Source organism: Octopus sinensis, linkage group LG12, assembly GCF_006345805.1.
Source record: "Octopus sinensis linkage group LG12, ASM634580v1, whole genome shotgun sequence".
Lineage (NCBI taxonomy): Eukaryota > Metazoa > Mollusca > Cephalopoda > Octopoda > Octopodidae > Octopus > Octopus sinensis.
This window is the reverse complement of record NC_043008.1, coordinates 49,030,866-49,046,568: the sequence shown is the minus strand read 5'-3', so window position 1 is coordinate 49,046,568 and position 15,703 is coordinate 49,030,866. Positions and strand designations below refer to the sequence as shown.

General features: G+C 40.6%; 1 protein-coding gene across 5 annotated transcripts in view; it reads right to left on the bottom strand.

Moving 5' to 3' along the window:
• Positions 1-15,703, bottom strand: part of LOC115217867 — a 60,253-nt gene that overhangs the window by 38,934 nt on the left and 5,616 nt on the right. For 3 of the 5 annotated variants that reach the window (XM_036507912.1, XM_036507913.1, XM_036507916.1), the window contains exons 1-2: positions 13,623-13,754; positions 13,362-13,499 (exon numbers count right to left, since the gene is read on the bottom strand). The exons of 1 other annotated variant lie outside the window; for it this stretch is intronic. In XM_036507912.1, the coding sequence (XP_036363805.1) occupies positions 13,362-13,499; positions 13,623-13,739 (255 nt within the window). In that variant the 5' untranslated portion in view covers positions 13,740-13,754. Of the gene's footprint in view, positions 1-13,361; positions 13,500-13,622; positions 13,755-15,703 lie in introns of those variants that run through there. One more of the 5 variants, XM_029787580.2, reaches the window with a different exon arrangement.

The following is a 15,703-nucleotide window of genomic DNA, read 5'->3' as shown; positions in this document are numbered from 1 at the left end:
TCTGCATGAATACCAAATTCTTCAGTAAAGCCATCCCACTACAGAATTAACCATTCTGGAAACTGTCCAAGATTCTCCTAGTTTATTATTTTCTGAGAATAATGTTATTTATTTCACAAACATTTCTTCCATTCCTGTACAGGGTGGAAATAGTTCAAACGAATTTAGGTCTTTGAAACCAAGGAATATCTATCAGACCAAGGTGCATTAGTTTTAGGCACAGCCATGGCTGTGTGGTAAGAAGCTTGCTTCCCAACCACGTGATACTGGGTTCAGTTCCACTGTGTGGCACCTTCGTCAACTGTTTTCTACTGACCAAAGCCTTGTAAGTGGATTTGGCAGATATATATATATATAGCCGAAATAGCTCAGTTAGGAGAGCGTTAGACTGAAGATCTAAAGGTCCCTGGTTCAATCCCGGGTTTCAGCATCCGGCGGCTGGTTTGCCTAATTTATAGGCGCAGGAGTGGCTGTGTGGTAAGTAGCTTGCTTACCAACCACAGGGTTTCGGGTTCAGTCCCACTGCATGGCACCTTGGGCAAGTGTCTTCTACTATAGCCTCGGGCCGGCCAATGCCTTGAGTGGATTTGGTAGACAGAAACTGAAAGAAGCCTGTCGTATATATGTATATGTATATGTGTGTGTGTGTGTGTGTGTGTGTGTGTATGTGCTTGTGTATCTGTTTGTCCCCCCAACATCGCTTGACAACCGATGTTGATGTGTTTACGTCCCCGTAACTTAGTAGTTTGGCAAAAGAGCTCGATAGAATAATTACTAGGCTTACAAAGAATAATTCCTGGGGTCGATTTGCTCGACTACAGGTGGTGCTCCAGCATGGCCACAGTCAAATGACTGAAACAAGTAAAAGAGTAAAGAGTAAAGATATATATATATATATAATAAAAATATGAGTCAGAGGTTATGCAACCGTCTAAGGGATAAATGTATTTGTAGGCTCTGCTGGTGTATTACCTCACTATGTATAGACCTAGCTATAAGGCATACAGTAAATGGTTCTGAACTACAATTAAACTCTGACCTTTTCATACCAATGATCAACTTCTCATTGCTTATTATTGATCTATTTCTTTTCTTTTATATATATATATATATATATATATATATCATCGTCATCATCATCATTGTTTAATGTCCGCTTTCCATGCTAGCATGGCTTGGACGATTTGACTGAGGACTGGCGAACCAGATGGCCGCACCAGACTTCAATCTGATCTGGCAGAGTTTGTACAGCCCTTCCTAATGCCAACCACTCAAGAGTGTAATGGGTGCTTTTACAAGCCACTGGCACGAGGGCCAGTCAGGTGGTAATGGCAATGGCCAAACTCAAATGGTGTTTTTGCGTGTCACCTGCACAGGAGCCAGTCCAGCGGCACTGGCAATGCCCTCACTCGAATGTTATTTTTCTCGAGTATATGTATGTGTGTGGTTGTATCTTTGCATTTGTGTTTGTCCACCACTGCTTGATCACTGGTGTGGGTGTGTTTACATCCCTTTAACTTAGCAGTTCAGCAAAACAGAATGAAAGAATAAGTGCCAGGCTAAAAAAAAAAAGAAAAAGAGAACTGGGGTTGATTCCTTTGGCTAAAAATTCAAGGCGGTGCCCTAGCATGGCCGCAGACTGAAAAAAGTAAAACACAAAATCTTCATCATCAATTCAATGCCCATGTTCCATCCAGCCATGGGTTGTATGATTTGACAGGATCCAATGTTTCCAAGGACTACATCCAGCTCCAGTATCTGCAATGGCATGGTAGGATGCCCTTACTAGGAACTTTTCAGCAATGTATGTACACACACACACACACACACACGTTAGGGGATGTTAAATAGCCCCTGTCTTTAAAGGTATCGCAAAAGGCCAGGTAGGAGGCCCGACATTCCGAGATATTTTACAGGGCTTAGAAAAACTGAAGGACCGTTGCAATAAGCGCGTGAATCTGAGAGGGGAATAAAATGTGATTTTATAAAAAATGATAATTAACTGATCCTCCTGTATTTTCTCTTACCCCAAGGCCAGGGACTTTTCGGCAAAAACCTTATATGGTAACAAAAGGGTTAAAATTCCTGTGTCCACCGAACAGTAAGAGGGAAAGCTTTTTGGTAATGCATTGGATGTAAGAATGCTATTTTTGGAAAGAAAACAACCACTGAAGACAGGGTGATGGTGGTGGTGACGGTGGTAGTGGTGGCTGAAGTGGTATTGTTAGTACTGGTTATAGTGGCAGTAGTGATTCTAATCATAAAGGTAGTGATGACAGCAACCGAAGTGAGGATGGTGGTGGTGGTGGTGGTGGTGGTGGTAGCAGTTATGATAGTAATGCCAGTAGAAATGGTTCTAACAGTAGTAAATGGTGGTGGTGGTGGTGGTGGTGGTGGTGGTGGTAGCAGTTATGATAGTAATGCCAGTAGAAATGGTTCTAACAGTAGTAAATGGTGGTGGTGGTGGTGGTGGTGGTGGTGACAGTACCGACAATAACATGGTGTGTCAGCCATTTGTTCTCCTTTCTTTCTCTCCCTCTCTTTCTTTCCCTCTCACCTCTCCACTTCACAACTATTTTTTTTTTAAAGTAAAGTCATTGACGTCATAACAAACGGTAGGCAGGCTGGCCGACCGGCGGCTCTGCTGGCTGGCTGGTAGGTCAAAGAAACCTTCAAGCTGTTTATCTGTGGAATGCCAGACTATATATACATATGCACTGTCAGTCACTCTGCCAGTTATCTATTATTATTATCATTATTATTTTGAAAAGAAAATAGATTTATATATGTGTATATATATATATATATACACACACATATATATATTTATAAATATGTGTGTGTGTGTGTGGTGTGTGTGTGTGTGTGTGTGTGTGTGTGTGTGTGTAAGTATGTAAACATTCATTTTCACTTAATGCCCATGTTCCATGCTGGCATGTGTTCGATACACACACACACACACATGCATGCACACACACACACACACACACATGCATGCACACACACACACACACACACACACATGCATTCACACACATACACACACACACACATGCAGAATTGATGTACAAACATCAAACAGTAAACCCATGGTAATTAAGAGCACAATTAATAACACACAAACACACACACACACACACATACATACACATGCATACATTTACTTTGATACATGTGTGTGTATTTACATATATATATGTGTGTGTGTGTGTGTGTATATATGTGTGTGCGTATGTATATATATATATATATGAGAAAGAGAGAGAGATAGACATAGAGATTGATATACATATATACATACACACACACACCCATACATACATGCACATCTCTCTCTCTCACCATTGCTCTCCATATCTTACTCTCCGACTAACCCACTTACTCTCTAACTTTCCTTTCTCTTCCAATGGGGGTATCCCCCGTATCTGTTCTACAGCAATACACCTGTCTCTGTCCCTCCATACATTTTCTCTCCCAACAGGCACAAAGCCACCACCCACCTCAGTATTACTCATCTGTCCCCAGTTGAAGGGTTTCCTTCTCTCTTGCAAGGTACTTGGTGACCTTATTGGTGCTGGCACCATGTAAAAGCATCCAGTACCCTCTGTAAAGTGGTTGGTGTTTGGAAGGGCATCAAGCTGTAGAAACCGAGCCAAAACAGGTAACAGAACCTGGAGTGGCCCCAGGCCTTGCCAGCCCCTATCAGCAGCCCAACCCATGCCAGTATGGAAAACTGATCTTAAATGATGATGATGATACTGAAGAACTGACATACTTCTCAAAGAAAACTACGAGGGTGAGTCAAAAAATAATGCCATTTTGTTTAGGACAGGTATAATTACCAACACAGGAACATGTATCAATACATCAAAATGAAGCTGGTCCTCTGTGGATCACATCCCTACTTCTCAACATAGTCACCGTTTCTCTCAATAGCAATGTTCCACCTTCGAATGAGAGCATGTATCCCTGCCCTGTAAAATTCTATTGACTGTTCTTTGAGCCACCTCTTCACTACAGTTTTCACTTCCTCATCACTGGAATAATTTAGCACCTATCATCTCTTCGGCCCCATAATAGAGGGTTTGAGAGGCAAACATTATTCCAGTGACGAGGAAGTGAAAACTGAAGTGGCTCAAAGAACAGTCAACAGAATTTTACGGGGCAGGGATACATGCTCTCATTCGAAGGTGGAACATTGATATCGAGGGAAACGGTGGCTATGTTGAGGAGTAGGAATGTGATCCACATAGAACCAGATTCATTTTGAAGAGGAGGAGAAAGGGGAAAGTGAAAAAAAGGAAAGGAGGAAGAGGAGGAGGAGGAGAAGTCACCTCATAGCTTCTTGACATGAAGATGTTTAGCATCAGATCACTGCTGATCAAATAGACCTACCATCAAAGACGTTCCAATCATGACCATCCAGTCTTTGTGCACCGAACATAGTGTACATAACACCACAATATCATAAATTTATCTTGCTAATGTAATTCAAGGCAGGTCTGGCCTGCTGCTATTTCTAGAATACTGCACGACCACTTTAGAGGCCAGGTGTCTCCCTGGCTGTGTTGCCCTGATTGGTGAAGAGCCAGTGTGACTGGCTAAAAGCAGCTCCCACCTCCATTACAAGTACACCTATCCTCAAATAGGCCAAAGTGGCATCATAATGCTATCAAAATAGACTCACACAGCCATAACATATCACTGTCATACCTGGCAATGTTGTACAATAGGTAGGTACCAGTCACCACTTAGAAACGGGGACCACATAAGGAATACTATTTCAAGCAGATCATTAAATATACCAGTACGGTTGACACTATATTTATTATTCTACTGGATCTACTCCACCCTACTTCATCTACCCACATAAAAGCAACCTTGATATTTCCTCCACAATGGTAAACCAATTCCTGTTCCCTTCCCACCATATTTTAACCGTTTAGCATTCAGATTATCTTGTCAAATGTAATCCTTATTTATTCACACTGTCTTGGATTAATCTGGCATTATCTCGCAACTTTGAGATTTTGGTGAAGTGATTGCTTATTTTTAGAATGAGTGTAGGTTTGGTGTGAGGTGCCAGATCTGGCCAGGCTGGACATAAAACGTAGAGTATTTGGACCGGATATGCCTGGTTGAGCTGCTAAAGAGTTAATCTCTCAACACTAAAGAGCTGGCCCTACATTATTAGCCTCACCCCCCCTCTCTCTCTCTTGCTCTCAATCAAGAGGGCTCTTTAAGTCTTGCAATTTACAAAACAACCTCATTAGTGCTGGTACCACAAAGAAAACACCCAGCACACTCTGCAGAGTGGTCATTGCTAGGGTGAGCATCCAGCCACAGGAAACATACCAAACACCAAGACATCATCATCATCATCATCGTTTAATGTCCGCTTTCCATGCTAGCATGGGTTGGACGATTTTGACTGAGGGCTGGCGAACCAGATGGCTGCACCAGGCTCCAATCTTGATTTGGTAGTGTTTCTACAGCTGGATGCCCTTCCTAACGCCAACCACTCCGAGAGTGTAGTGGGTGCGTTTTACGTGCCACCGGCACAACACACTCATCTCATTTGAGATGAAACAAAATGAGGTCCTTCAATCTCTTGGACTCTGTCAAAATGTCCAACCCATTCCAGCATGGAAAGCAGATGGATGATGATAGTGATCGTATTGATGGTAATGATGATGATGATGATGGCATTCAGAGTTTTATTCCTGCCACAAAACAAACATTAAAAGGATGACCTTTTTCCCCACAATGCCTTGCATTTACAACTTGTTTTCTCTCAAGACTTACCACAGAACTTCATTGAAATCTTCTTCAACTTCTGGACTTTTAAACAACTAATTATCTTTTTTGCATGTAGGTTGAAGAAATCAATACAACCGTGACATTGTGTGTGTGTGAGAGAGAGAGAGAGAGAGAGAGAGAGAGTGGAGTGGGTGAGGATACATGAGTGTATATGAGAGAGAGAGAAAGAGCATGTGTTGTGTATGTTGTGTGCATTGTGTGTGTTGTGTGTGTGTAGGTTTGTGCAAGTAAAAAGAACATAATTTGAAAATGTGTCAGCATCATCAAACTAGTTGATCTATTTAGATACACTTTGTTCACATGTTTGTTTGTTTTACATCTGTGCTTCTATGCTGGCATGAGTCAGAAGGAGACTTCTTTGAAGCAGTATTTCAAGGCTGGAGCCCCTCCTCGTCACCAACGATCCCCCCCCCACTTAGATTTACAAGTAAAGGATTTTTTTTTAACTCACTGGATGTCACATGCAGATATACATATGCAAATGAGATAAAGTGTTGTGGAGTTATACTGGCTAGAATGCCTTGTGGTATTCATTCCAGTTCTCTACTCAGTATTAAAATCCCACAAAGGTTTAACACTCAGATCCCAGATACAAAGCTTCCTCTTTGGGGCTTCAAAATGCTTCTGATATGAACAGATGTGAACCTTAACAAAGCACAACCTTTATTGTACTCCATATACATTCTGAGTACCTACACCTCAAAAGCTTTTCTCAAAGGCCCAGCCCAAGGAAGGATTTTTTCGTAGGGGTTCACTGGTTACCCATGCAAGCACAGACACAGTTTTTAGCATCAGTGTCACCATAATTGCTGTCACCATTCTGCTGTCATCAGAACACAAAGAATTGGAACAAATACCACGTTAGGAAGGGCATCCAGCTGTAGAAAACTCTGCCAGATCAAGATTGAAGCCTGGTGCAGCCATCTGGTTCACCAACCCTCAGTCAAAATCATCCAACCCATGCTAGCATGGAAAGCGGACGTTAAACGACGATGATGATGATGATGACCACAAAAGTATTGGTCTAGCACTTGAACAATTCCAATAATCTACTGCCTTATGAAGGCAAAGTTGTTATTAACATGTTTTGAGCTCAAAGCATAGACAGGGATTACAAAAAAACAAACACGAGATGGTAACCTCATTCGTGCCATTGGCATGAAAGAAAAGCACCCAGTGCACATTATAAAGAGGTTGACATTAGGGAGGGCATCTAAACTTAGAAAACAAGCCAAAGATGACAATGGGGATGGATGCAGCCCTGTCGCTTGCCGGCTCCTGTCAAACCACCCAACCCATGCCAGCATGGGAAAACAAACATTGATGATGATGATGATGATAATGATGACGATGATGATGATGATGATGATGATGGTGGTGATGATGATGATGATGGTGGTGATGAAGATGATGATGGTGACGATGGTGATGATCAATATGATGACCATGATGATGATGATGATGATCAATATGATGATGATAGTGATGGTGATGAAGATGATGATGATGATCTTATGCAACTCTCTAACCACTGTGCCAAGTCACCAACTTCACATGTTTAACCTATATTCCTGGAAGTGTTTACTGTCCACAGATCTGGGACAGTGCAGCAGCTGCAGTTACAATCTGTCTCTCTCTCTCTCACACACACACACACACACACACACACACTCATTCATTCATTCATTCTAATTTAGATCACGTATAAAATATAAAAGAAATGTCATTCGAATGCCTGGTAAACTTTCACTCCCCCATCGCATCACCATCTCACTAGTCAACCCATAAACGGACTGTCTTCCTTTCTCTGCCTCAGCTACCATTGCTACAAAAGTTCCTGCTACCACTGAGCAATAAATTACAAAACCACCCTTGATCAAATCCACTCAACAGACCAACTCTGAAATTACTCAGCTCTTCTTTTCCCTGTCTCCTCCAACACTACAACAGTTCCTGAGTAGCAACCCCAGGAAAAAAAACTATGCTTGCCCATATCCACTCAGTACAGACAACAAAACAAGTGTGTGTTGTCAGTTGTGAAGGAATACGGCAGCCTAGTGGTTACAATGTTGCCCTCCCATTTACAGGATTGTGGTTTCAATTCTCGGACTAGGCTGTGTGGTGTTTCCTTGAACAAAATTCTTCATTTCATGCTGTTTCAGTCCACTCAGCTGTAAAAATGAGGAACCTTATTTGTGTCCCCTTCAAGGAAAACATGATCTCGGTCATTTGTACATTATGGGAACTGAGTATCAGGCACTATGAGCCCCAGTAACTGAGACAGTCAATGTCCAGTTGAGTCAGTACCTCTTGGACTTCTCCGGATCCACTTACTAAATATATTGGCATCAAATTTTGGCACAAGGCCAGAAACTTTAAGGAAGGGCTTAAACCGATTATATCAACCCCAGTGCATAACTGGTACTTATTTTATGGACCTCCAAAAAGATGAAAGGCAAAGTCGACCCCGGTAGAATTTGAACTCAGAATGTATAGACAAACGGAATGCCACTACGCATTTAGCTTGGCATGCTCACGATTCTGCTGGTTTGTTGCCCTTCACTTACTAAATATATTGGAATGGCCCAGCTGGAACAACATAAACAAAACGACCAAGCATATATCTTCACAACATACCCAGCTCATTTGCATATATCTACCCAACACACTCAGCTCATTTGCATATATCTACCCAACACACTCAGCTCATTTGCATATATCTACCCAACACACTCAGCTCATTTGTATATATTTTTACAACACATGAAAATACATGTTCTACCATAATCAGAATACTGGAATCACCAAAGTTTCAGTAGGAATTATTCAGGAAAAAGTAGGCATTAGGATCAAAATTAGTTTACGGGACCCAGAGTGATTTCTGTTTTGAGACATTTTTGGGGAGAAAAAAGTGCTTCAAATATGTCACCAAATACAGTAGTCCCTTAACATTATAAGCTATTCTTTAAAATGAACCTTTATTCATATTGTGTTACTTCTGTAGTAAACCCTAATTTTCATAGCTGTTCCCTTAGATCTTAATTCATATTATTTGGTAAGCCTTGAATAAAACTAAATTCACATAGCTATTCCCTTAAACAGAAGAATTTCCCTTTATATGGTACTTCCATAAATAAACCTTAATTCACATTGCAAATCCCTTAAATAAACCTTAATGAACATTATAAGTCCCTTAAATAAACATTAACCCACATTGCAAATTCCCTTTAAAAAATCCTTAAAGCACATTGCAAGTCCTTTAAATAATAAATAAGCCTTAATTCACATTACACAAGGGGTCTATAAAGTCGCAAAACTTTCACAACTCCAGCCCGAACTAAGTGGCAAACAAACTCGTTAAAGGTGAAACGAGATATTCGTCAATTAGTTAACAAAGTTTGTTATTTGCAAGTAAAACTATATTTGTAAATTTTGGATTGGTCAATATTTTTAGAATGTGATGTAATAAGCCACAGTCTTTCATCAGAGCCGTTGGCGTGTACAAGAAGTTTATTTTGGTTTTTTCCACTTTGTTATGTCTCACACATGAACAAGCACACACATGTTGAAATACTGTGTGTGAGTGTGTCTGTGAGAGTGTGTGTGAAGGTGTGTGTTTGAGTGTGTGTGTGAAGGTATGTGAGTGAGTGTGTGTGGGGTGTGAGTGAGAGTGTGTGTGTGTGCATATGCGTGTGTGTGCATGCATGTTTGAGTACGTGTGAGTGTGTGTGCATGTGTGTTTGAGTATGTGTGTGTGTGTGTGTGTGTTTGAGAGTGTGTGAGTGTGTGTGTTTGAGGGTGTGCGTGTTTGAGCGTGTGTGTGAAGGTATGTGAGTGAGTGTGAGTGAGTGTGTGTGCATATATTTGGGTGTGTTTGTTTTTATTTGTGTCTGGCATACTTCTGCCGTTGCTGTACTCTAACAGTACAAGCTTCAACAAAGACCCCCCAAAAACCCCTTTTCTCCCATTTTACAACAAACCTCAAGATTAACCCTTTTCTTACCATATTTCAACTGGAATAGATTGACCTTTATTTCAATTAATTTTGAAAACAAAGAACTTATTAAAATAAGTTTGTTGTTACTAATCTGGTGTTTGGAATATAAAATTAACAGGAAATCTTAATTGATGGTTTTAATTTAGCTCACTTTTAACCCTTAAGCTACTTTTGTTTCAATGAAGAATGAAAAACATGAAGAATTTATTAAAACCATCATTGATTAACCTCTGCTTTTCCTGCTGGCATGGGTTGGACGGTTTGACATGGCATTTGCGAGCAGGGAGCTATCCAGACTTCAGGTGTCTGTTGTGGAATGGTTTCCATGACTGGATGTCCTTCCTATAATGCCAACCACTTAGCAGAGAGTGCTGGGTGTTTTTACGGGTCACCTGTACAGGTGTGTTTATGCAGCACTGGCACAGGTGTTTTTTATGTGACACTGGCATCTGAAAGGACAAGCCTGCACGTGTGGGAGACAATGGTTTTATTTAGTTTCACATGTCTTATCAAGTACAGCAAATCACCACATCTCCTGGTCCCTTGTCATTTCCTCGGTGAGGCCCTACATCTGAAGACTCTCACCACTTTGTCCCACGTCTACCTGGATTTACACCTTTCCACAGGTCTTTTCCACAATTAGTGCTCAGCTTTGTCATAATTAACCTGGTGTTAGGACATGAAATTTTGTTTGAAGGCTTTAGGTGAAATCATTCTAAAACTGAGAATTTTTTGTCATAGAAGTAGGGGCTGTCTCAAGCAGGCTGGAATTAAAAGGGTTAATTAGAAGAAAAAGGTTGGGCTCACTGGAAGTGTTTTGGATAAAAATCAGAGCAATTGGTCACATAAAGGGCACCTGTGCCAGTGACACATATAGGGCACCCATGCTGGTGACACATAAAAGGCATTTAGTACATTCAGTGGAGTGGCTGGCACTAAGAAGGGCATCCAGCTGTAGAAACCAGGCCAAAAAAGTCAAGTGGGGCCAGGTGCAGCTCCAGACAAATCCTCTTGCCTAGGCTAGCATGGAAAACGGATGTTAAATCATGACAATGATACCATTATTTGCCTTTCTGCCTGTTATGTGAAAAAAAAATCTTTCGCTAATAATGCAAAGATGCTAGCAAAGATGAAAAACCATTCTGCAAGGATTCCCTCCAATAAAAAAAAAACAAACAAACATCTTAATTTTGTTAATGAAAAAGAAGATTGTAAAACAGTCCAATTTAATGTTTCTTTTATATTTCACAAATTTATTTGTTTTTGAAAATTGCATGCATGTGAGTGTCTGATTTGTGTTTGTTCATGCATGTGAGCTATGTACATACATCCACAAGCATGTAAATGTACATGTGTGTGTGTGTGTGGTGTGTGTGTGTGTGTGTGTGTGAGAATGTGGTCCAGAGTAACCAACAATATTTCTAATACAATCATACCCAAAACAATATCCACATGAAGATGTATCCCATATTAAGTTACATTTAAACACCAGCATAGAACTAACTTGAGTTCTACTTAAGCGCTGCTCGCCAACACAACAGACCCCACCCCCACCCCCTGCCACAAGTCCCACTCTCTGTAAAATACAAAAATAAACTTTCCTTATTTACCAGCAGTTGTGATGAAAGTTTCTGCTCCATTACGTCATACTTGAACAATAATAACAAGCATTCCAAAATCAATTCCAACACTTATTCTTGTTATATATTTCTTTACTGCCCACAAGGGGCTAAACATAGAGGGGACAAACAAGGACAGACAAAGGGATTAAGTCGATTATATCGCCCCCAGTGCAAAATTGGTATTTTACTTATCGACCCAAAAGGATGAAAGGCAAAGTCGACCTCGGCAGAATTTGAACGACAGACAAAATACCGCTAAGCATTTCACCCGGCGTGCTAACGATTCTGCCAGCTCGCTGCCTCATTCTTATTCTTGTTATAATAACAAACTTCCCTAATTATTTTACAAATGCAGGGCTTCTCTTTCGAATCTCTTCTCCACTTAATTTGGTTGGGGTTTTAAAAACTGCTCAAACTTAGAAAAGGGCTATATGTTAATTCTTTAATAAACTTAAGGAGAATAATAATCTGCGTATTTCCTTAACCCTTTCGTTACCGTATTTATTTTGCGATGCTTTGTGTTTCAGTCAATTAATTTTAAATATAAGAAAGAATTTAGTAAAAGAACTTAGTTACCATTAAGCTAGTGTTGGGAACATAAATTGTGACTAAGGTTTGGTGGAAGATTTTGTACTACAGAGCCAGAGGTGGTTTTGGCCGGGTTGGTATCAAAAGGGTTAAAGAGGCGCAGGAGTGGCTGTGTGGTAAGAAGCTTGCTTCCCAACCACATGGTTCTGGGTTCAGTCCCACTACATGGCACCTTGGGCCCAACCAAAACCTTGTAAGTGGATTTGGTAGATGGAAACTGAAAGAAGCCCATCATATCATCATCATCATCATAATCATCATTTAGCGTCCGCTTTCCATGCTAGCATGGGTTGGACGGGTCAACTGGGGTCTGTGAAGCTGGAAGGCTTCGTCAGGCCCAGTCAGATCTGGCAGTGTTTCTACGGCTGGATGCCCTTCCTAACGCCAACCACTCCGCGAGTGTAGTGGGTGTTTTTTACGTGCCACCTGCATATATATATATTAATGATAATGATATGACAACAAAAGGATGAATGAGACCTCAGTATTATGTAAAATACAGGAATTTATCTATAAATATATATGTGTATATTTGTGTGTGTTTGTCCCCCCACCGTCGCTTGACAACTAATGTTGGCGTGTTTATGTCCCCATAACTTAGTGTTTCGGCAAAAGAGACTGATGGAATAAGTACTAGGCTTACAAAGAATAAGTCCTGGGGTCGATTTGTTTAACTAAAGGTGGTGTTCCAGCATGGCCATAGTCAAATGACTGAAACGTGTAAAAGAGTTAACCTAAATTCCTATTACATTATTTCTTTAATAAACTTTCTTCACAGCATCATGTTATCAAGCAGCCTATCGAATGTTGTTATACATCACTGGTCACAGTGCACTTAGCATCGTTTGAACAGAAAGCCAGTCTGACTCAGAGTGATCCATTTACAGCTGAGTGGACTGAAGCAATGTGAAAGGAAGTGTTTTCTTCAAGAACACAACATGCTGCCCAGTTTGCGAATGGAACCCACGATCTACCAATCGTGAGTGCAACACCCCTAACCACTAGGCCACACACCTTCACCTAAACTTTGTTAAAGAATAATAATAGTTTCAATTTTTGGCACAAGGCCAGCAATTTCGTTGGAGTGGGGTGGGGCTTGTCGATTACACTGACCCCAGTGTTCAACTGGTACTTATTTTATTGACCCCATAAGGAGAAAAAAAAGGCAAAGTTCACCTTGGCAGAATTTGAACTCAGCACCTAAAGCCAGATGAAATGCTGCTAAGAATTTTATGCTAATGATTCTGCCAGCCTGCCACTTTCTTTAGGAGTAAAATTACATGTTATTCTTTTAGGTGAGATACCAGAGAAGAATAATGGAACCTATAGCGTACCAAAATGTACCAAAGATCCACAAAACACGAAGAAAGGAACCATTGAGCCGTGCTGATGTCATCGCAATGGTTTAATGACAAAACCGTTCCATTTAACAATACCAGCTTGGATAAAGTTGTCAGTGCTTCTACAATGAACTAAAACTAAATTGGATCTGTTGCTAATTACAGTGTAAACAAGTGCACAAGACACACGACAAAAGAAGTTCCGACACAGCTGAAAGAACTTAGAATAAATGGCACTGGAAAATGGTTCTTTACCTGGTGTATAATGGTATCCTGTGGGCTCCTGGCATAATTTACACGCCAATTAAAAACAGCCTTTTTTCTCACCCTTGCTGTAGGTGATACCCGTTGCTGGACGTTCTCCGAGGCCATGTCTATACTTTACAAAAATAATAAATGCTTCTGAGGAGTAACTGGCAAAGTAGCCTCCTGCTTGCTGACCTCGTTATTAACAGCAACAGAACATAAAAGGATATCCTGATTACAATCACTAACAGTCTTTTAGATTTAATACCAAAACAATGGTAGCAAATAAAACATTTTATTCACATATCCAAGCCCACTATTCTATTTTCAAGTAGTCAGACATGACTCTTCAAGTATAAATATTTCTTTGTCAAATTTTTCCTTTTTTTTTTTCCCTACTAAATTTGCATATTTTTATATCCACTTCCGTGTAGCTATTTCATAAGTGATTTGATGCCGTTAACAACTGCCTGTCCATCGTTCATCTTATTGTACTTATTGTTAGTTCAACTGGTACATTCCCAAAGCTAACACTTATTTGCAGGAACTCGGTCCACCTTTACTCAATATTGGATTTTAGGTGTTTGGTCCAGTCTGTATCTACTAAAAACCCTTTTTTTTTTCCTGGTGTACCTTCAACCCTTATTTTGTCAAATTCTTTTGCAGAGAGTTCAGAAGACACAGCCATAAAGTTGCATTTTGCAGCCAGGAGTTTTAAAGAAATTAGATCTCAGTCCTTTGAATGTTGTAGATGGTACCTCACAAAAACTGCATTCATTTGTTTAACCCATTTGTTACCATATACCAGTGCTGGTGGCATGTAAAAAGCACCATTCAAGCATGGTCGATGCCAGTGCCACCTGACTGGCTCCCGCGCCGGTGACATGTAAAAAACATCATTCGAGTGTGGTCAATGCCAGTGCCACCTGACCGGCCCCTGTGCCTGTGTTATGTAAAAAGCACCCACTACACACTTGGAGTGGTTGGCGTCAGGAAGGGCAGCCAGCTGCAGAAACCTTGCCAAATCAGATTGGAGCCTGGTGTAGCCTTCTGGCTCGCCAATCCTCAGTCAAATCATCCAACCCATGCCAGAATGAAAGGCTAATGATGATAATGATTTCTGCTGAAATCGACTACCTTTCTTTCAAATTAATTTTGAAAATAATGAAGAATTCAATAAAATAACTTTGTCATTAATCAATTTGGTGTTTGGAACATAAATTAACACAAAATTTTGATGGTTGGTTTTAATTGAGATCACAAACAAGGGTAACTTCCAAGTGAGTTACAGAATACATAGACTGATGGAGTCCTACAATATTTAACTCTTTTGCTATTACATTCCTGCCGAATTTAGTAAAATAGCTTTGTTATTATTAAGTTGGTCTCAAGGCGGCGAACTGGTAGTTGTTACCAAACCGGGTGAAATACCTAGCAATGTTTTGTCTGTTTTTAAGTTCTGAGTTCAAATTCTAATGGGGTTGACTTCGCCTTTCATCCTTTCGGGGTAGATAAATTAAGTACCAGTTGCATACTGGGGTCGATCTAATTGACTGGTTCCCTCCCCAAAAATTTCGGGCCTTGTGCCTAAAGTAAAAAAGAATATGTCAAAGGCAATGAGCTAGCAGAGTCATTAGCATGCCGGGTGAAATTTTTAGCGGTATTTCGTCTGCCGCTATGTTCTAAGTTCAAATTCCGCTGGGGTCGACTTTGCCTTTCATCCTTTCGGGGTCAATACATTAAGTACCAGTTATGCACTGGGGTCAATATAATCAACTTAATCCATTTGTCTGTCCTTGTTTGTCCCCTCTGTGTTTAGCCCCTTGTGGGTATTAAAGAAATAGGTATTTCGTCTATTTTTACATTCTGAGTTCAAATTCCGCCAAGGTCGACTTTGCCTTTCATCCTTTCGGGGTCGATAAATTAAGTACCAGTTGCATACTGGGGACGATCTAATCAACTGGCCTCCTCCCCAAAAATTTCAGGCCTTGCACCTAGCGTAGAAAAGAATAATGTTACAGTTGAACATCAGGTTTCAGCAAGGCAGAGCACTCAGCCATTTATTCTTTTACCGGTTTCAATCATTGGAC